The 22,782-nt window shown below is 38.8% G+C and overlaps 1 protein-coding gene across 2 annotated transcripts in view; it reads right to left on the bottom strand.

Annotated features, from left to right (window-relative positions):
• GABRB1 (gamma-aminobutyric acid type A receptor subunit beta1) overlaps window positions 1–21,972 on the bottom strand; it is a 392,313-nt gene extending 370,341 nt beyond the window's left edge. The window contains exons 1-3 of one of the 2 annotated variants that reach the window (XM_063108426.1): window positions 21,893–21,972; window positions 21,628–21,719; window positions 21,104–21,171 (exon numbers count right to left, since the gene is read on the bottom strand). In XM_063108426.1, coding sequence (XP_062964496.1) covers window positions 21,104–21,171; window positions 21,628–21,719; window positions 21,893–21,972 — 240 coding nt within the window. The remainder of the gene's footprint in view (window positions 1–21,103; window positions 21,172–21,627; window positions 21,720–21,892) is intronic. The other variant, XM_063108427.1, reaches the window with a different exon arrangement.
• Window positions 21,973–22,782: the final 810 nt, after the last annotated feature.

Here is a 22,782-nt window from a genome sequence, read left to right as displayed (position 1 = left end):
CTTTGGGAGGTGACTGGGAATGAGATTAGTGCCCTTATAATAGAGACCCTTATAATAGAGAACTCTTGCTCCTTCCACCATGTGAGGACACAGAGAGAAGAAGGCTGTCTATGAACCAAGATGTAGAACCTCACCAGACACTGAGTCTGCCAGAATCTTGATCTTGAACTTCCCAGTCTCCAGAACTGTGAAAAAATAAATTTCTGTTGTTTATAAGCCACCCAGTCTATGGTAATTTTGTCATAGCAGCCTAAAACAAAGACCCAGGCCACGTGTCTGAATTTCAGATAATTCTGAAGGGGTCATTCTAGCTCCAGAGCTCTCTTTGTGTTGGTTATACATTTGTAGCAACTACATCTTGACTCAACTTCTCCAAGGTTTCACCTCTCCCTTTGCCTAATGCTGCTGTCTCCAATCCTCCACAGAACTTGTTGTTCCCAAGAGCATTCTCCAATAAAAGTCCCAAGAATCACAAATCCCCATCTCAGTCTCAGAGAAAGCCAGCCTACAGCAGTGCCCTGTCCTACTCCCTTCTTCTCACATTTGAAGTTCTTCTCTGATTTCCACCAGAATTAACTGCACATACTAAATTCATTTTCTCTCTCTCTCTTTTCCTTCTGTTGCTTTCTCTGAACATCCCAACTTAGTTCACTCATGGAACTGTTCTCTCATTTAACTCCCTGTGTTTATTTTACCATTATGAATCTCCCTGTTAACATGCCTGTCCCCTTAGACTACCTAGTTATTTTATCCTAAACATTCGCCAGATGGAGTACACTGGGCTGGGCAGGGGCCTCAGTGCTCAGGAACACAGGTGGCACAGGGCAGCTGCTATCTATTTCCACAAGGATAGCTGGATTAAATCACATGGTGTTCAAGTCCACTGGATGCTTTGGAAGCTAATCCACAAAGGGAGAGATGCATTAACAGGAAGATACATAATGCCAAAGTCAGGGAGGAAAATGAGAGAACCAAATGGAAAGTTATAAAGCACCAGATACAAACAGAAGGATCAGCAGAGCCAGCAAGAAACCAGATACAGGGTACGTGTCTCTGATGAATTTAAAGCATTAGTCCTGAATTCTTGAACGCCACTGCTTCTGGTACTTAAAAGCCCACAGAACAAACTGGGTCCTAAGACACACCATGGTTATAGCAGCTCTGCGCTTTTGAGTCTGTATGCAAAACTATTTTAAGTTGGTGGTCCATATGCTTTTAAGTAATTGTGCATGTGCCACGGAACAGAATTGCCAGACACTCCTGTTTCCCTTGCCTGGATATAGATATAGATAGAGATATTGACATCAGTGATATTCATTCATGAGTTTGCAGCCTCAGTGGGAGGTCCTGCAGGAAATTAGGGGGGGATACATGGTCTCACTGCCATGCTTTAATTTCTCAGTGCCCTCAACTCAAGTCTTTCCCATGATCCTTTCTGAGAGTGGCATGGCCTCCATATTGCTCCTGTGCAAAGGAGATGACTCAGGATTATTCGGCACGTACTATGCACCAGGTCTTCTGCTTCCTATATGGTGTTTTTAATCATAATTTACATATAACTACATGTTGGAGGACCTTTTTTTGTACCTAAAATAAATTAACCTGAGTCCTTTATTATGTACTATTATTATTCTGATGCTTTCCTTGGGATTTTTGTGAATATGCTTTCATGGTCCCTTCTGGCTCTGATTTGTTTCTCCTAAATTCTTATTATCATTCTGGTCTTAAATACATGACTGTTTTCTCTCCTATACTCCACACTGACCCAGATGTGGAACTTAGAACCCCCAAAAACACTTCAACAAAGCATTTGTACAGAAATAACAGACTACTGAAGAAGTGAAAAAAAAATGACATGTTATGTCACAGCAATGAAAAATCATACAAAATCGAATAATAAAATCACTGTTGCTAAGTTCAGCAGCTACTATAAGACTGGGAAACATTTGCTGTGAACTTCAACCTCTTGCCTAGTTTCTCAGCTTTTATGTCGTCAGTCTGTTTCCTCTCCCTGGTCCTCCTTTTTCTATTCTGCCCTCAACTCCCCTTACATTATTACAAAGAGAATTTTAACTCTTCTCCCTTTCTTCACTCTAGACATAATTTTGTATTTCCAAAAGCTCATTACCATTTCCCTTAAACAAAAGGCCAGTTATTCTGGATCTCTTTGGCACAGCAAAAGAACTGGCAGAGCCTTTGAAATCCCAGTCTTCTCTTTCTTCCTCCCTGCCAGCCTAAGGGGGTGGAAGGGGCAGGCCAAAGATTTGTTTTCCTATTCACATAAACCATTCCCTCTTGCTGAGAAAGAGGGGGCAATTTCAATGAGTTTAAATGGCCCCTTGCCCCAACACACAGTGACAAGGAGATTAACAGAGAGGGCACACACAAAGCCAGAGCAAGAACCCAGGGTGGGCCAAGTAACAACCCATTTGTTTCCAACATGCTGCTCTTCCAGAAGAGATGGTAGCCAGTTGAGTCTCCATTTGCTACTAAATTAAAGAACAAATATGGAAAAAGAAGGTAGAAGCGAAGGGAAAATGAAAGAGATTATATAAGTCTGTTTTGTGTTGCTATAACAGAATACCTGAAACTGGGTAATTTATAAAGAAAAGAGGCTTATTTGTCTCTCAATTCTGAGACAGCTGCAGCTGGCATGGGCCTCAGGCTGCTTTTATTCATGGCAGAAAGCGGCAGGCAGCCTTGGTATAAGCAGATCACACGGCCAGAGGAAGCAAGAGAGAGGGAAAGGGGAGGTGCCAGGGTCCTATAAACAATCAGCTCTGTTGGGAACTAATAGAATGAGAACTCACTCACCCCACTCCCCAGGAAGAGCATTAATCCGTTCATGAGGGATCTGCCCCTGTGACTCAAACTGTTCCCAACACTCCCGATGCTGCCACGCTGGGGATCAGATTTCCACATGAGTTCTTGGGGGACAATAATATCCAAACTCTAGCAGAGATAAGAATTGTCAATGATATTGAAATTGATCTTGTGACTGGAGTTTTTCTCTTTTTCATGCAGAGTTAGGGGGAAAGAAGTGAAGAGTCAGGAGAAGGAATTGAACTTTTGATGTTAATTCACTCCTGAACACAAAAGGGACAATCTGGGGGAAAACAGTCTTTCTCACAGTGCTGAATATCTACTGATAGTAAGCCACTTGCAAAGCAGTTGTCCAACAAAGATGACAAGCAGGTGTCTTTAAACTCTCGTTCATCAAAATTATTCTTTTCTCCCCTGAACTGTTGGCATTGGCATTTATTTCCCCTTCTGCATCTAGAATTTCCAGAAAACTTCTTGAGGACTTCTAACTAGCATTGCTTAAAAATGTATTTACTTACTGGCTGACAGTCTTTCTTTTCTACTAACTCTCCAATAAAATCAGAAATTATATGGGTTTAAAAGTTACAAAATACTGTACTGGTCTGATGACTTCAATTTTGAAAGTCACTCTGAAATTACATATTTTCATACCTCAGTAAAACCCACAATGCATTATGTCTAAAATTATAACTTCTCCTGAAGCCTGCTTTGTGCTGCACCTACCCTTGTGCTTCACCCAGGAAATTCACCAATACCCTTAAACCAAAGGCAATAAAATTCTGACTTGACCTGATCTGTGTGTGCCCGAACCTGTCTGGGACTGTAGTGAAAACCCATGCATAGTTAACGTGTGCTTACTAAACTCCCGACTGACACATAAGAGCATTTATTATTCTTTAATCATGTAGGATGAACAGATACAAGAACTATATTGGTAAGTAGCAATACTGTGCTTTATGTAGTACCAAAAAGGGTGAACATGAAAGCCTGTAATGGCTTCAGCAGAATTTAGTGATTTCTCGAGTAGCCTAACTCTGCATTTTTGAAATACAGAAACAACAGTTTATTTCAGGCTAGTTGTTTTCCCCTAAACTATGTTCTATGACCGTCTTCTACATTGTAAATATACTGTTCGTCTGCAGTAAATCCTTTTGGTTTTCATCTCTGTAGAAGCAAGCTACATGATTGTTATGTTTCCACTGCCATCATTTAGATCAAGCCAAAAGAAACAGAGATTTTTTAAATGTATATTCTTCCACGAGGCAGAAAAAAAAAAAATCTCCTGTAAGCTGTGTGGTAATAATAACTTGCTATTTTAACCTCGAGATGCCATCTGCATTTCATAATGCAATTTCCCAGTTCTGAAAGGACAGTGATGAAATGATCTGACCTTACATATTATGGATTGATTTCTCTCTCAGTGATCACTGGGAGAATTCAGAAGAGCTAAATAAACCTGAGTCTTTTCTTTCTCTACCCAGCAATGGGTCATCCGATTAGCGTCCCTACTCTCCCGTTCAAGAAATGGTTGGCACGCTTCCCCTCCTGTTGTTGACGTGTGGGCCCATTAGAGAAGCCTGGAGTGCAGGGTGGTTCTTTCTTTCCACTGTCAAGAAATCCTGTGAACTGAAAAATAACAACCGATTTTGGATTTTTTGAGTCTTCATCTTGGACTGAAGCAATCACCTTGGCAAGAAAATCTGACAGGACAAATGTTGTGTTGTCTGCTTTGTGGACCACGACATGGGTGCCAGTGGAGGGAGGGAGAAGAACCTGGGATCTCCCCAAACAACCCTCCTCTCTCATGACAGTTGTTTTTTTTTGTTTTTTTTTTGGTCTTCCATCATGAAAAGAATAAAAGGAAAAATTCTGAGTAGTATAGAAATCTTAGAGTAAGAAAAGCAACTGCTCCCCTTCCTTATGTTTGTTTTGAGACCAGAAATTCAGGATGGAATGAATTCTGCCTGACACTTCATTTAGAGAAATAATAAAGATCTGCTTTTAATAGCATAATTTAGACTAAAGTGAACTCTAAAATGGAAAGAAATAATTGTTGAATAAAAAGAGAAAGGGGGTTAGAAGTCTGGTTCTGAAGTTAAACAGGCCTGAACTTTAAACCCAATTCCATCACAAATCAACCTTCCTGGACTCAGTTTTTTATCTGTGACATAGGGATACTAAATATTTCTATCTCAGGTGGCTCCTGTGAAAATTAATGGTACCTGATACATGGTCAGCATTCATTATATTTTAACAATGATTTCTACTCTTAACATTAAGGGTTGTCTTTTTTCTTGCTCTAAATACAGAAATATACATAGACTTGAATTGAATGCATTATTCTTAAATTTAACACGTTTTTATTCAGCCTGCCCTGTGAGTAAGGCACTCATTAGGCACGGTCAGAGGTGTGGTTTTTGTCTTCAAGAAGTTCTCATTATAGAAAACTCTTGGCATATGAGGATTTAACATCTGCTGTGTCTCCTCTTCATTAACTACCCTGAAGCTCAGTGACTGGCCACTTTTTCTGAGATATAAGTTGGAGTAGTGTGCACTGTAAGGTTAATAAGATAGTTGTTCAAGAAAGAGCCACTGAATTAACGACAGCTCAGCCAAGTGCCCTGTTACTGCTTCTGAGTGTGTGGTTATAGTTGGAGAAAGTAATCTTTAATTAAACATATTAAAAAGGTAATCAAAATGTGGAGATTTTTAAAGTTGTAAGATGGATTGTTTGTAAATATCAAATAAAAATTTTAGAGGCTCAAATTCCTCTATGAGGAAGGGTGTTAAAGAAGTTTTCTTTCTAGTCTCACCCTCTTGCCTGTGGACAGAACAGCCATTTAAATCAGCTAGGACAGGCATAGTCATCTTTTCTTATTTTGAAGTTTTCTAAGGATGGACACTTTCCAACAACTCTTAGTAGCTCCTTCCAGCATCTTCTTACTCATTACAGTCAAGATGCTCCCGCTTATGTCCAATCTAAACTTTGCTTCCTTCTTGCGGTTAAGATTCTCTCAGAAGGGGAGTCAAATCCATTCTCTTTTTCTGTTTCTGATTAACACCTAACACCTTGCACCTTGAACACAATAGGTCCAATATGATTTAAACAAGTGAATGAGTCAAACATTTTTATAACTCCGAAGGCATTAATCAAGCTACTCCTCAACTTTTATGAAGTTAAACTCTGGGCTAAATAATATCAATTGCTAATGCATTTTTCCCCAGGACCTGCTTTGCAAAGTATTATCCATGTTACCTAATCTTTGAAACTTCTCTATGCTTAAATGTTATTAGAAATAATGATGCTATATGATCTGACTGATTTAGTGACCTAACTACCACACATAGACTCTGAAGCTCATCATGGGTGTAAATCACAGCTCTACCACTCACTAGTTGTATAACTTTGGGAAGGTTATTTAATTTTTCTATACCTCAGTTTCTTACCTATAAAATAGGAATAATAATAAAACATACATACTTGATATGGTTACTTTATGGATTGAATGAGTTAATACTTGTAACGTAGTTACAATGGTACCTGCTTTGTAGAAGTGCTTAAAATGTATTAACTATCATTATCAAGACTGCAGCATAATTTTCCAGGTCTGAAGATTCAAGTGCTATGAATGAATCTCTGTGTTTTTGAATATTCTTGGTAATCTTTTTTTTTTTTTTCGTCTTTTCTGTGACTGGCACTCAGCCAGTGAGTGCACCGGCCATTTCCATATAGGATCCGAACCCGCGGCGGGAGCATCGTCGCTGCGCTCCCAGCGCCGCACTCTCCCAAGTGCGCCACAGGCTCGGCCCGGTAATCTTATCTCTACAGACTTCTTAGTACTATTTTCCCTGTCTAGAATATGCATTACCTTCCTACATACATCATTCTCCTCCGGTTTGTTTCAGTTTGGTTGTACTTTCTCTGATCAGATCAAGAGATCTGATCTCATCTTCAGGGCCTGTATTAGTCTGTTTCTGTTGCTTATCAAAAACCTGGAACTGGGTAATGTATATAAAAAAAATGAAATTTATTGCTTAGAGTTTCAGAGGCTGGGAAATCCAAAGTCCAGGAAACACAGCTGGTGAAGGCCTTAGTGGTGGTGACAGTGACCCAGGGGTCTCACATGGCAGAAGATGGTGGAGCAAAGAGAGAAAGTTCCTCATGCACTCTCTCTTTAAAGCCCTCAGAACCATGCCCTTGACCACCATTATTAATCCATTCGCTATGGCATGATACTACAATCTAATCATCTCTTCAAAGACCCACTTTTCAATTACCATGATAGGATTTCCCACCCTCTTAACACTCACTGTCACAGTGTGGGTCAGGTTTTGGGGGCCACTCAATCCAAAGCAGGGCATCTTTTTTGGTGCCACTCCTGGTCAATTGTGACTTTATGCAGATGGTTATAACTTACATTCTCAGTGAGATTCTTGGATCTTCCTGGAAGGAATAAAATATGGTCATGTGCCACATAACAACATTTCATCCAACAATGGACCACATATATGATGGTGGTTCCATAAGATTATAATGACTATACCACATAGACAAGATATATAGTAGACTATACCATCTAGGATTGGTAAGTACACTCTATGACGTTTGCACAGTTACAAAATCACTTAACAACACACTTTTCAGAATGGTATCCCTGTCATTAAGCAACATATGACTGTAAATCCTACAATTTTTAATAATCTTTTACAGTTCTTACCAAGTTTCTTTGCTCTTATGAAGCTGCAGGTAAACAGAGATGAACCGATAGATCATGTTTTCATTTGTTTGATTATCTACAAACTTTAGTGTAAAAACTCTTATTAGGTTACCTCACCCGCTAAACCTGTTATTATTGATATCTACATATAAGGCACTCATAACAGTACCTGGTACATTGTAAGTGCTCAACAAACACGATGATGGTGATGATGATGATGATTGCTACAGACTGAATGTATATGCACCTCCAAAAGTCATATGCTGCAACCTAATCCCCTATGTGATGGTATTTACAGGTGGGTCCTTCGGAAGCTGATTATGCCATGAGAGCAGAGCCTTCATAAATGAAATTAGTGCCCCTATGAAAAAGGCCCCAGAGAGCTCTCTTATCCCTTCCACCACATGAAGAAATTGTGAGAAGAAGGCTATGAACTAGGAAGTAGGCCCTCACCAGACACCAAATCTGGCAGCAACCTGATCTTGGACTTCCCATCCTCCAGAACTGTAAGATAAATTCTCTTGTTTAAAAGCCACCCAATATATGTCTATGATATTCTCTCGGCCCAAGTGGACTAATGATGGTGGTGATGATGATGATGGTGAATACTGTGCTTAAAAATAACCAGGTTTTTTTTTTCACCAAGTACCTATTAAAGGATCAGGCACTGTGCTAAAATATTTACACATATTATCTTTTTTAGCTTTCCATAACCTAAGAAGAAAGTATCATATATCTGCATTTTAAAGAGAAATTCAAGCTCTGAACAACATAGGATAATCATAAATACTGACTTTCCTAGAACAGTATTGGTTTACACTTGTCCCCAGGTAATTATTAATAGCATCCCCTCTCATTTTCAAAAATGTATGTTTTGGCAGTAAAGTATACAATCACTCTAGAGTTAATTAACACCAATGTAACAGGTCCTGTAAATGGAGGGGCTGTAATTAAAAACTAGAAGTCAACCCCAGGGTCCTAATTCTTAGGCTAAGCCCATGGAAAACCATGTATCCCACTTCCTTCATATGTCGGGGAGTAACACAAAATATGAAATTTAGAGAGGTATGGAAGCACCATATACGAATTGAAACTGTTTAAGTTTGAGAGGTAACACGGTTCAGCTTTTTCTCAGAGTGAGAACCAAGAGAAAATTATCAGGAGGAAAGATAGGGGAAAATCTTTCCATTTTTTCTGTCAGTTCTCAGAAAACTAGAAGTACTGTAAATTTCAACTGCATAATGAAAATTCCAATATCAAGCAAAGATATTATCACATTTGATTGTGCATGTGAATTAATGTTACACCTGATGTTGTGGCATTAAAGAGGGAAAAATTCTTCACAAGCCCGGAAGGTAATAGTGAAATAATAAAAATAACTAGCACTTAACATTTATAGAATTTTCCAGTTTATATATAACATATACCTGAGCATATATTTATATATGACACATCTCTTTTGACACTCACAGCTTCCTGAAATAGGTAGAGCAGAAATCATTATTTCCATTTACGTGGAACTGAGAATCAAAGGAATTAAGTCATGAGATTTATACTTGAGAGTATAAATTAGGATACAACATCATCTTGACATTTTAAAGTGATTTAAAATTATTCATATATAACTTGATAGAAACACACTCGAGAGGAAGGTACTTCAGGGGAAAAACCAAAATTATATACACGATGTAGAGAATGTCTAAACTTAAAAAAATTGCTGTTGTGTACTGCCTACTGGACAATGATTTTAACTATGAGATTTATTAAGCATTAAACTACAAAATATTATTGTCACCTTGCCCAGTTGACATGGATGTTACACCACCAAAGAACAGAGGTGAATTTGTAGATTTCACATCTTGGGCTACAAAATATTGGGCATCACTGACAAATCAAGCAAAAGGATTTTCAAGTGCAAGGATCAGTGTAGGCAACACAAACGCTGTCTCAGCACATCCCAGCCACTTTTTCAAGCTGGTTCATATCAGCTCCCAAATGCAGGAAATGCTGGTTCTGGGACAAAGAATGAAAAAACTCTAGCTTCCCCTCTCTCCTCCTACTCTTTTCAAATCTCTGTCCCATAGCAAACCTTTTCTCTTTCAACCATTCATTCACACTCTGGTATAAATACAAGAATTAAAAACCAGCACTATTTTTGCCTCTCCCAGAGTTATTTGCATTTCAGCAGAAGTTCAGGCTGAAGATATCAAGTTCTAATGATGACATTTCAAGCTAGTGACTTCTTAGTCTGAAATCACCTTCTATAGGTTCTCTCTACTTACTGTACCAACAAGGTGGCATATTTTGTTTCAAACACTAAGCTCCACTCAATGAGATTGAATAGGATAAATGTATTGAAAAAGAATAAAAGCAATTGCTTTGAGTTTTGGTTCACATGTCACTGTCCATTTTGCAAACCCAAAGGGACAAATCCTTTAAAATGTGGAAAAGCGGGACGGTGACTATGCAAAAACATAATTGATCAAGTCATGTTTATGTTTGATGACAGTGATTTTGAACACAATAAGGACAGATGCCATCCTGTATCCTGAAATCATTCTTTTCCATAATTTTAGAGAACCAGGTTATGAAATCACCTTTAAACTTCATGACCACACAGCTTGTGTGGGTGTTTCCCAAAGTAGTGTCTATGTAGGCATAAGAGATATGCACCAATAAACCACCAAGGACTGAATCCACTTTTCCAGTTTTGTGAATCCATTCTACTCTCCAAATTTTTCATCCTGTCTCCTCTCCTCATTTTCGACTTCAAAACTTCTAAAGATCAGTTCTTGCCACATTCAGCCAGAAGTTTTCACTTTACCAACATTAACCTTTGTAGTGAATCTTCTTTCTCTCTCTCATCAGCCTCAACTTGGCAGTTGGTTCGAACTAGGATTTTTCTTTCTGACAATTATTTCTTTGGGATGTGCCAAATTTGTGGGGGGGGGGAGGGATGAAGAAGTGGTGATGTCAGTTCAGTGGTAAGAATCTTTCATCACCATTTAGTGTGTAGTTGTTTTACCACATTAACTGGTTACAAAAAATGACTGTATGTATGGGGAGGTTTCAAGCAAAAGCTGACATGTTAAAGCAAATATAACATATAGCAGCAAGGATAAAATTATAACAAAAATGACTAGATAGATATAGATAGATATTATATATATTTCTGGATTAGATGTATTTTACTTTACATTTTCATATTTAATAATGCCCTTAAAATTTAAAAACCTCTCCAGACTGGCTGAGGAACCCCTTTCCATATGTTACCTTTTGTGTTTGATTTTCCTTCTTTTTAAATGCCATTCACTTTGTAGCCATCAATCAAGTTATTCTTAACAATTTTTAAATGTATGTCTAGAAATATTGATAGTCCAGGTGCCAGCAAGATGACATTTGAAAAATGAAAAGCAGTGGTTATTTTTTAAAGAGGAAGAAAAGTTATATATATATATATGTATATGCATTGATATTTGTCATAAAGTGATTCCGTGTCTGTGAAACTGGCTGTGCCATGTGATGAAACTGTTTCTATGGAAACGCCTCATGATTCATGGTCAACATAAAAGAAAATTACCAGATGAAGGTGTAAAGAGACTTAATGGAGAAACAATAAATTTCTGAATTAAAAAATGGAAATTATATTACTAACAATTTTTATGACTAAAAATGCTTTTATCATTCAAATAATGTTATCAATCCCCTATAATATGCTAGGAGCCATATAGAGAATGTAAAGAATATAATCCTAAACTTCCTGAAGTTTACATAACTAGGTGGGAAGAAAAGGGAAGGTTAATTAGAACCTTATACAAATGATTCTTAAATTGTTTTGGGTATTTTGTCTTTTAGAAGTCTTGATTTTCTTATATACCCCAGATATTCTTTCTCCAGCATAATTCTCTCTAGTATGGCTGCAGAAAAATACTCTGTAGTAGAAATGTGATTTCCTCTGGGTCTTGAACTAGATCTAGATGCATTGGGGTGGGACAGGAGTTGCAGGTGGTAGGAGGAAAAAACAATGGCCACTGACATGAGAAAATGTTCTAGGCACAGGTAGGATTTCCAATGAACGTCATTGCACTGTCTCTATGGAAACCACAAAGCTGTTTCTCCTGACTAGAGAATTGTGTATCATTCTCCTGAAAATAACAAATCATAAGAAAAAATCTCCCCATGAGTCAGGAAGGGTTAGAGTAGGCAGTGACCCTGAGATTTCAACAAATCTCTTCCCCTGCTTTCAGGAAGGCTCCTAAATTAACCCTCTCATTCAAGTGGGATTCACTCCTTGCAACTTCCCTGATTAATCCATTCAGCAACAAGAGCAAGGCATCTAACCTCTAATTTTTCTTGTTGTTTCTGAAGGGCCTCACCACACTCTTATTCAGTAGAGATACAGATGGAACAGCTGATTGCTAACCATTACCTAAGAACCCTCTTCTGTTTGAATCTATTTCTCTAGCTGCTTTCTCTGTCTTCTTTCTCTAAACTAAAAAATGCAATCTATGAATAAGCCTTTGCTTAAATAGATTTCCTCTTTCCAGGAGAGCATCTCATAGGGGACAGGGCTCTGTTGAATTCTTGTTTAAAATCATACCCAACAGGCTATTCAAATGTTTCTGTTCTTCTGCAAAGCTCCTGGGAGTCACTTTTTAATTTCCTGGCAGGTAAGCTTCATTTCTCAGGGCATGCTGTTGGCCTCACTTTCACTGTCTGTTATACCCAGTCTCATTTCATCACCAAATACACTTTCTGAAAGAACTCACACTGCTTTCATGCGATTTCACATGGAAACACAATGTTCCAGAAGGACTCTGAATCACTTTAAGGATACAGTGGAGAAGAGAGCAGATGCTGTGTAAGTGGGTTCCCCACACATCTTTTTTTCCTATCTATATGGTTTAAAAAGGCAACTAAAACAGAATACAAAAATCAGTTCTCTGGAAGAATTTAAAGAGTATATTCTAAATTCTACCAGGGTCTCGGTCCTCCTAGGGAAGGAACTACATTGCTAAGGATAATTAAAGTTGAATGCATTCCATTCTCTGTCTTTGCCCAGCACCGTTTCTTTCTCCATATCACTAGGTGACCCATTTCAGGCACCACATTTATGGGCCCCAGGATTTCTCTCTGTAGCACTTGCCTTATTTGTGGACAGAATTAGAAGATTCACCAGGGAACTACTCTGTTTCAGGATGGTTTCAATCTCCAATAGTCTACCTTATAACAACATGTTAACATATTCTTTTTTTTTTTCAATTCTGAAAATATGTCCAATTAGCAGTGCAGGAAATGGTGTCATGCTCCTTTCCTTAGGGTAGATGGTAACCCATATGTCAATCAGTCAATATCAAACCTTGGAAGCCACAGGGGCTCTTTTCTTCTCTATGCTGATATACAATCAGTCACTACATCCCTCTGATCTGCCTTTGTTTAAATATCATTTTCTTACTTTCCATTCCTAAGGTCACTGTACTACTTTAAGCATTGATCATCTGGACTTTGAAACATCTCTCAGCTTCTTAACTAAGAACACTACCCCCAGTTTTAGCCATCTCTACTTCATCCCACACATAGCTATAAGAATGGTCTCTCTGAAATGTAAAGCATAGTGCCTGTTAAACACTGCAGCAGGTTTTCTGCATTCCAGGACTAGGAACCATTTCCTTAACATACATATTACTGCATCATTTCTCTCTCTCTCTCTCTCTCTGTGTGTGTGTGTGTGTGTGTGTGTGTGTGCTCTCTTTTTAAAATGAAAGTGTAGAACATGTATGGGATTTTTTAAACCAGCAATTCAAAGAGGCATATAAAGTACAGTAAGGATTCCTCTACAACACACTCCTAGCTCTTATTCCACTTCCAAGAGATAATAACTTTTACTCCTTTCTTACCTATTCCTGAAGAAATGGTCAGTGCCTATACAAATATAAGGGTACTTCAAAAAGTTCATGGAAAGGTTCGTATTATCTTTTTCCACCAATTTATTTATTTTAAGATAGTTTATTATACATGTATGTGGGGTACAAAGTTGACTATCAATGTGTGATGGTTAGATCGGGATAATTAGCTTATTCATCATCACGATACAGAATCATTCTTTGTGTCTGTTCACCAATTTCTCAGTAATCCCCCTTTCTCCACCCCCTCTCATTTTCCACCTCTACTAACCACAGTTCTGTTCTCTCCTTCTAAAAGTTCAATGTATTATTGTGATTGTTGTTTCTTTCTCTCTCTCTCTGTCTCTCTTTATTTTTGTTTATTTATGGATTCAGCTCCTGCTTATGAGTGAGAACGTGGTATTTCTCTTTCCATTTCTTTTAATTTTATTTTTCCACAAACTTTTTGAAGTACCTTAGTTTATGTTTATAGAAAGGCTTCTTTTTACACAAGTGAGGACATTCAAAAATGTTGTCATACGCCTTGCATTTAGTACTCAGTCTCTGACCTCTTGACAATTCTCCTTGTGCCCTTAAAGTTCTTACCACAGTGAGTTACCTGTAGTGCCCAGAACACTTCATGCTATTTTCTGGAAAACCTACCTACGCAAATGCCCTTCCTTATGCTTGGAAGGTCCTTCTCTTCTGCAGCCTATACAGAATTGCTAACTAATTACTCTTTAAGATTCATTTCAGCATTAACTCTTCACCATGCCTTGGAAACTGCTTCTCTGCGCTTACATGGGATTCTGTATGTACATGTCTCTATTATAGCACCTACCGCCTTGTTTTAAAATAACCATGTATGCATATAATGTCCTCCCACTGACTGAAACTTGTCCTAGTCATATGCTCATCTCTAGTGCCCAGGTCAGGACCTGATAAAAGAGTAAGTGTTCAGTAAGTATGTGTCAAACGTAAACATCCTATGACCAAGATAACTGTGAATGTTTCAAATTCTTCCAAAGGGAAATCTCCAGTCCAATATTATAAATTTTAAATAAAATAAAATAAAAATAAAACCTGTAAACTCCACCGGGACAGAGACCACATCTGTTTTATTCACTAGATTAATTGAATTAATGCTCTGGGAAAACTGCCCTTCAATCTTAAATTCACAATATAACAGGTTTATTGAGGATGTGAAGGGCAAGGGAGATACATTAGTTCACTTAAGTGGGGAGTAGCAATAAGAACTAGGAGGATTCTAAAAAAGTGGTAACTGGGCTCACTAAAGGTGAAATATGCATCCTTCACTTTTTTCCTGTGGCTGGCCTTTTTTCTAAGTTATCACCACTGATATGAATTAATTGTAAACCCTTTCTTAAGCATATCTGCCAAGTGCTAGGCAATAGATTGCTAAATGCTACTATTAACTTTCTTCCCTTTCAATAGATAGAAGTCAAGGAACTTCATGAAATGCATGATCTGCTGAAAACAGAAGTATTCTAAAATGCAGAAAGTCAATCCTGGTATTATGAAAAACAGGACTCAGTGCTGTCACAGTTTATGAGCTATGCATTAATGTTTAATCAACTATAAGCATATATCAATTCATCTTCCTATTATCCTGAAATATGATTATATCATTTAAGCCCCTTTACTAAAACCTAAATCAATTGGAAACAATGAAACTATTTTTTCTTTTGAAATGTTTTATCTTCCTTGGTAATATAAGATTTCATTCGGGTGTGTTTTGAGGGGGCTATCAAGCATTTGGGGGCCTTCCAAGACAAACATCTGATGCTTTTCATTCAAAAAACTTACAGAATTTATACTAAGTGCTATTCAGCTGAGACAAACACCCTAGTTTTACCCCTCACTTCTTAGCTACCTCATGGAAGGATTTTAAGCAGGTAGATAAATCCCTTGGGATACCTATATCTTGAAATATAACTATTTCCTTTTGTTTCACGTCAAGTGTTGAAAATGTATTAGTTTGGTAGTACTGCAGCAATGTTTCCAGTTTGAATACAATGGACAGCACTAGAAAGAAATACTTCTAATTTGGTCTTGGCCCCAAAGTTCAATACAATATAAACCAGTCATCAGTCAAGTCTCATTTTGAAGACCATTGATCCAATGTTTCTTGTTGCTTTCTTTGCAAATGTGTTTAAGGAAGAAAAACTTGAATAATAATGCCATGACTGGTTAAAATGACAATTCAAGAGGCCCTAGATTGCATGCAATCCTTACTGCAAAGTCCCCATGAGACTGCTATAGTTTGCACTCAGTAGGAACTCAATAAATGGTTGTTGATTGACTCACCTACCAGGAGAAGAAGATGGAGTAAGACAGAATTTAATAGGGAAACAAGAGGAGAGGAAGATTCTTGATTTTGACAGTCTAAAATTGTTAAAAATGTAAGTTTTTATTATAGAATACTTGAACTGAAAAGGGGTTTGGCAATCATATAATTTACATTCATTTTATAGAGGAGAAACATAAGGCCTAGAGAGGAAAAATTACTCACTCAAATTCCCAAAGGTAAATACTGGGAACATTTAAATTTTTTACTAGCCTGGCAGTTAGAACCTAGACCCTGGAAACAGGTTGCCTGGTTTCAAATCTTGGCTCTGCCATTCACTAGCTCTGTAACTTCTGAGTACGTTATATCACCTCTTTCAACCTAAGTTTCTCCCTCTCTCAGCCTCAGTTCTTCAATCTGCAATAGGGGCTAAGAATTGCATAGCCTTAAATCAAGGATTAAATAAGCTATTAATATAAAGCACTTGATAACCATACCTCACACATGGGAAGTGTTCAATAAATGCTACTATTTATTTTCATTCTATTATACACTTTAATTCTCAGTCTGGTCCTGTAATCCTAAAATCACAGGCTTTCAAATGTAAACTCAAACTTTTAAAAATGTAGATAAGCTTGCTTTAATATGGCTTAAGGTATAAAAATATCTTTTTGTTATCTCCAAACAGAAAGGCAGAAAGATTTTCCTCTCTCAGCCTCTCCAGATGGTATAATATTGTAACCCAGCACCTAAAAGAAAGACCTGGGTGATTATTCACATAAGAGAAAAATGTATTTATACCTTTATTTAACTACTGATATCTGTTCCTCCCTTTAAATAATACTAACCTGTTTGCAAAGGAAATTCTACAATAACCCCAGAGAATTTACTGACAGCAGCAAGAATATGTTTAGGCCATTTTCCAAAGCTATTGCTAACTCTTCATTGGGGGGTGGGGTGGGGGTGGCAGACAGTTTGCAGTGTACTCTATTCTAAAAAAGAAAAGTCATTAGTGTTCTCTGTAGAGTATCAGGATAGTATTGTTGGAGTTACTGTGCTTGGTAATATTTTCATGGCCATAATTTAAGATTGGCTGATTCGTAAGTATTGACAAAGTTAGAAAGGCTGCTCTTGTCTTTGTCCTATTACTTATCACCAATTATTGACCTAATTTACCCTTTTAAGCACAGCTACTTGTTTAGCAGGAAATTAACTTAATTTAAAACCTTGAAATAATACCATTCCTAGAGAAATTTTTTTTAAAATGTTCATTTCTTAAGAAAGCTAGATCTTGGAATAATGTACAACCTTGATTCTGAAAGTGCTGTCCACACACCAGCAATCAGCATTGGCTGGGGGAAAAGTAGACTGTCAGGCCACATCCCAGATCTGTGATTCAGAATTTGCATTTTAACAAGATCCCAGAGTGGCTTGGGTATGCAGTAAAGATTGAGCAGCACTGAGAAATGGGTGTGGGGGAGCAGGATTCTGACAAGTCATTACTGTTTTGAGTCACCACGATGATGGTGATCAGACATAACTGCAATGTGTACCAGAAACCTCCAAAATCAAATATTATAATAACAACAACAGCAGAATTTAAGTGTATATTTGGTAAATTAAAATTGGGTTTTTTAAGGCATCATTTATAAAATCGGTTCATTGTAGTTTTGCCATTCTCGTTGTTAATCATAATGCCTATAAGAGCATTCACTGCCATACTCAACCATGCATGAAGGGAGGAAAGAAATAATGAATACATGATAGCTATCTTTTATTGCGAATGGCTTGGACTGAATCCCACTTTGAGTTGACTCAATGGATATAAAGTCTTCTGGGGGTGGCCAGCTGGACCATCCTGTCTTTAGATCAGGGACAGAGAGTTGTGTGGTTGGAACTCCTACTTGATAGTCAGGATCTGCCTTCTTGAATAGGAAGAAATAGCTAGTCATTAGAATCTCAAATACAAGAGTTCAACTACTTGTTTGCAGGTAGTTAATATCATAATTTCCCAAACAACTACTTTTCTTTGTCCTGCATATGTTTGAATTTGTCTACCTGCATAGAACTTGTCTACTTCTGCATATGTTTTACTGGGCTTATAGTAGCAGATGTTAGTGGTTACTCGAGGGACAATTTCTGGGAGCTCTGGTCTCCTTTTGCTCCAACTGCCTCCTGTTCATCTTGAGTCAATCCTGTGTGCGTGTGTTGATTTGGCAGAAACTGTTAAGAGAAGTTTCGAAGGGTTTAATTTACAATAAGTAAAAATCACAGTAGATTTTAAGATGACAGGTTAGAAAATAACAACAATGTGTCTGCTATCACATGCACCATATCCCATGATTTCAGAGGAAAAATCCTTTCTAATTTAATCAATATATTATTGCCTGAATAGAAAAGCCTTGCTCTCCATAATAAATATTTTTTCTATCAGAATTATTCTTCAGAGCTTTTGCATTTACTGATCAAAACTAAGGATTCTTGATTGCAGAGATTCTTGACTATAAAGCCTCCTTTATTTTCTTAATTTAGGAAAAACATTTTATATCCTAAAGAACATGAATCAGAAAATATTCTTGATAGTCTTTAAAACAGGCAATGCTATAAACCAGTCTAAAATTTTATTTTACTTAGTGTAGCACAGGAAAAGAACAGAAATGAACAGAACCTAGTTCTCAGACCCACTAATTTAATGCATAATTTTCATGTAACTTTTCCAGCCAAGGAATGGCTAATAATGGTAACAAACAAAAATATAAAATGGAGAATTATATTAGTAATGGGTTTAACTTGCATTTTCCTAAAAACTATTTTTATTATATTTTTATCCAGTCTTATATTTTGTTAATATTGGAGAAAAATTCCTATTAAATAACCTCAAATGTTATTCCTATCAGGGTACTGAAACATGCTTAATATAAAAAGCAATGAATCTTATTTCCTATAGACTTTCAGCTCTACTTACATTATCTAAAATCAAATCATGTTATAGACAATTCTGTTACCCATGGGGAACTAACCATCCAGGTTGTGTTCATACAGAGCCCTCAGTCCTAAAAAAAATTCCTCTTTATTTCAATTTTTTCTTGAAGTTATTTCCAGTCTATTTACTCAATGCTTTGTTGTAGATGAAAGAAGATAAAATAAACCTTGGGTCTTGTTAGTACCTCTCATTAAAAGAAGAAACAAAGAAAAATCAGGAAATCAAAGTTTACTATTTTTCAACTTTCACTGGCTTCTATTTTCCCAACATTTCTCCAACATCATTGTGGAAAGGTAACAGATATTTTAGTAGAATATATTTTTCAAAGGATTATCTGTTGGGTGCATATTCTTTAAAAATTAAGTTCATTTACACCCATGGTGCCGTGAGTAAATGGATTGTATTGTTTAATCATGAGGAGGACATTTCCACTGGTATTGCAATTACATACAATCCTTTTTCTGAACTTATGTATGAATTCAGTTGAACACTGATTATACAGAATTTTTTGTTTTGGTGGTTGTTTTGGTTAACAGCAATTTCCCTATTCAATTCAGTTAAAAAAAAAAGCTTAAAAGTTTTACGTAAATATAGTTAACAGAATTACATATTTTTTAAACTTCTGAAGAGCATGGTACCCTATACAGCAAGGTAGACCACTGGCAAAGGCAGCCTTTGCCTTTTGAGCTTTCTGAATCTTCTCCTATTTTATTAATTATATGTGTGGACATTTACAGGTGCCAAAATAAATGACTGAAAAGGAAAATATCATTTATCTACATGATACAACTTATTAAATTAATTCATTGTCTAACTTATCCAGTTGCATTACATGGATTGGGCACAATTTATATACATCCACATGTTATTTCGTTCTCCAGGGTGTTTGTAAATAGTGTGTTTTGGGTTGCTTTGTGGTATTAACATATATATAAACAGAACATAAGTCAGTCTTGTTAAAAATCTTGCCAAGTCAGAGAATATTCATTGCGCATTAAGTTTCAAATATTAGATTTTTTCCAGTACAACAATCAGAGACATTTTAAAATAGTATTTTAAATAAGCTATTTAAAGCAGAGGTAGTTATGACTATAAAATTCAGAAACCTAATAGTCTCAATTTTTTTCTAATCCTACTCAATAGGCTATAAACATTTTTTATTTCTTCCCTCACATAACCTAAATAAAAAGGAAAAGAAAAGAAATTTTCTTAAACCTTAGCATATTAAAACACCACAGTAGGAACAAAATGAAAGACAATTCAATAGCCTTTACAGCAATAGAGTGATTAAATCCCAAAAGGATTTAGTCTTTAAATTATTCAGGATGTCTAAATTTCTGCTGCCATAATACTTTTTCACAAGTGGAATAAAAATGGCATTTTGCTCATGTAGATCTAGCTGTTCCCTAGGTGGTTGATTCTAGAAAAGCAACAGGCTTTTCTCCCTGTCTTACAAGGAGCAACAGATAGAAACTCTAACAACTAGAAAACTGCTACCCACAGTGGTTGGAAACAGCGAAGAGAGAAGGTGGCAGCTATGATATCAATCCATTTTGCAACAGCTTCCGAAAAGAGGGAGAAAAAGGACATTAGAGAATGTTGACCCCTTTGAAATAGAAGGATTGCGCTATGTTACTATCGCCCTCCCTGCCTTCCACGGCCCCTTCAATCATCAGGTTTTCTGGGCGTGCTTAGGTTTCTAGAGTAAAGCGAAGCAACATAACTCGAGCCATTTTGTTTCAACCTAAATTTGCAAAATGCAGCAAGTCAAATTCATCAACCCCTACACAGGAACAATACAAGCCTCCCCAGAAGCAGGCTTGGGCACTTTCCGTATTAGCAAACACAGACTGTTGTCTCAGCCTGTTGCTCCTGCCACACGATGTGCTACAGCCTGAAGGAGGGAGGGGACACTCTGAAACCCCGACTGTGCACTTGGTGGCGGGTGCTTCGTGCGCCTGGGCTCTAGGTCTGCGGGAGCTACGGGGGCCGCGCCTGACGAGGTGGCTGCTGCGGACCACCCGTCGGGGACCCTAGTGCAGGCCTCCCGGCGGCCGGCAGATGGTGCCCTCCTCTTCTGAACACGCAGGGAAACCCGGCTAAAGTAACCCTCAGACTCCGCCCCAGCCGATCAGCCGGCGCAACAGCCACCCGTCCTTCCCAAAATAGTGCCGAGCAGGTTTCCTCCGGAACACCGCAGTAGTCCGTGTGTGTCCAAAATACAAAGCAGGGGCGACCGGGTGTGTGTGCTCGAGTTGGGAGCGCGCGCGGAGTGGGACTCCCGGGGACGGGGGCGAGGTGACCGCCAATGAAACACAGAGGGCACGGGGACCGGTCCATTTCGCATCTGCGTAAGCCGGGCCGCCGAGCCCGTCGGGAGGCCACTCACCATGTTCACTTCGGAGACCATGTCTATGCTGGCGACATCGATCCGCATCCCGACGTCCACGGGGGGCCCTGCCGGGGATGTGGGACTATATTAAGGACATATTCTCTGAGTGGCAGCGGTCTGAGGAGGGCTGGGGGGCTTGCTAGCCCTTACTACAGTCTGAACGGGATTCCTCCCTCCCCCTTCCCCTCCCCCCCACCTTGCAGGGGACAGCCTGGGAAAACAGGTGTGAGCACACGCGTGATGCAGTGACTATGCAGAGGGTGTGTCGGGCCGGGGAAGGGTCGGTTCAGCCTGGAGACTCATCCACCTGAGACTGGAAGTCCGGGGTGTGTGTGTGCGTGTGTGTGCGTGTGTGGTGTGTGTGTGGTGTGTGTGCGTGTGTGCGTGAGTCCAGGGCGTAGTGCACGCTTACGAAAATGACATGCTTTTTTTTTTTTTTTTTTTTTTTTTAATATTTATCTTTGACAGAAAAGAACCGAGAACTAGGGATGGGTTACAGGTTGAAAAAGATGAAGCATTACCTCCAAAGTCCGGTCGCAAGCGAATGTCATATCCTTTGAGCAATCTGTCCACTGTCTCTTTCACGTATGACATGTTGCTGGGTTCATTGGCGCTGGAGGGAAGAAGTAGGGACCGAATTCAAAATGAGCACAAACTGCGAGCAGACATAAAAAGATACAGGCACACCTACACTCAAATAACAATATACATGATCCAGCAGCAGGCATGTAAAAAGAAAAACACCAAGATAAAAAGAGAGAGAGAGATTCAACAACAGCAGCTCACCTGTGTGCACAACAGACCATGGCAATCATCACAGGGAAAGAGAGAAGCCCCAAACTCTCTCGATTGTGTACTGTCCACATTACTAACTCTGATTAAAGAATTGTCTTTTCTGCGAAGATTCAAGGAATGCAACTTAGTCGGCTGCTGGGCAGTAATTCCCGAATGGACCTGCGCATGCGCAGAGGGTGCTCACTACCAAAAGACACCTTGTGCCTTGCAAACAATATTCCTAGTGGAACAGGCAACAGATTTCAATCCCTTTAAAGTTCCTGTTTGGAGTGCTCTGCGTCCTCCGGGTAGTCAGAGACAACCTGCTGTTTCCATGCAGGGGATCCTACGTGCATATGTATACGGAGTTTTCTTAGTGCATTGGAGGTTGCTGTGTTCATTTCTTTTCTGCTCTCAACCTGATTTTCTTTTTACTGGGCTGTCAGTGATCTACCTAAGGCTGCTTGTGATTGGCATCTTTCGTTAACAGTCACGGAGGTCCTAGAACAGAGAATCTGGAGGCGGGGCTGTTCTTTGGTTTCGCGTGTGTGGGGGTGGGGTGGGGTGAGTCGGGGTGGGAGGAAGACAGGGGGAGGGAGGGGGTGGAGAGGGGGAAGGAGAAGGGGTGGAGAGGGGGAGTCAGAGAAGGAGTAGGAAAGGGGCAGAGGAAAGTCAGCACGTTATTTGAGGATTTCAAGAATCAGTTCCCCTTGAGTAGCGTCTTAGGACACCAGGCTTGGTGTAGACCTTCTCTGTGGGAGGGGGAGGAGTAAGGGAGGGCCAACTTTTCTTCTCCCTCATTTTTCTCCGCTTCTCCACTCGTTTCTCTCTTGGGAGGGGAGCTGAAGGAAGCAAGGGATAAGGCAGCAGCTCTGGGCAGGCAGTCCTTTTTCTAGGGCCAA

This window comes from Cynocephalus volans, chromosome 9 (genome assembly GCF_027409185.1).
Source record: "Cynocephalus volans isolate mCynVol1 chromosome 9, mCynVol1.pri, whole genome shotgun sequence".
Classification (NCBI taxonomy): domain Eukaryota; kingdom Metazoa; phylum Chordata; class Mammalia; order Dermoptera; family Cynocephalidae; genus Cynocephalus; species Cynocephalus volans.
This window is presented reverse-complemented; position numbering and strand designations above follow the sequence as displayed.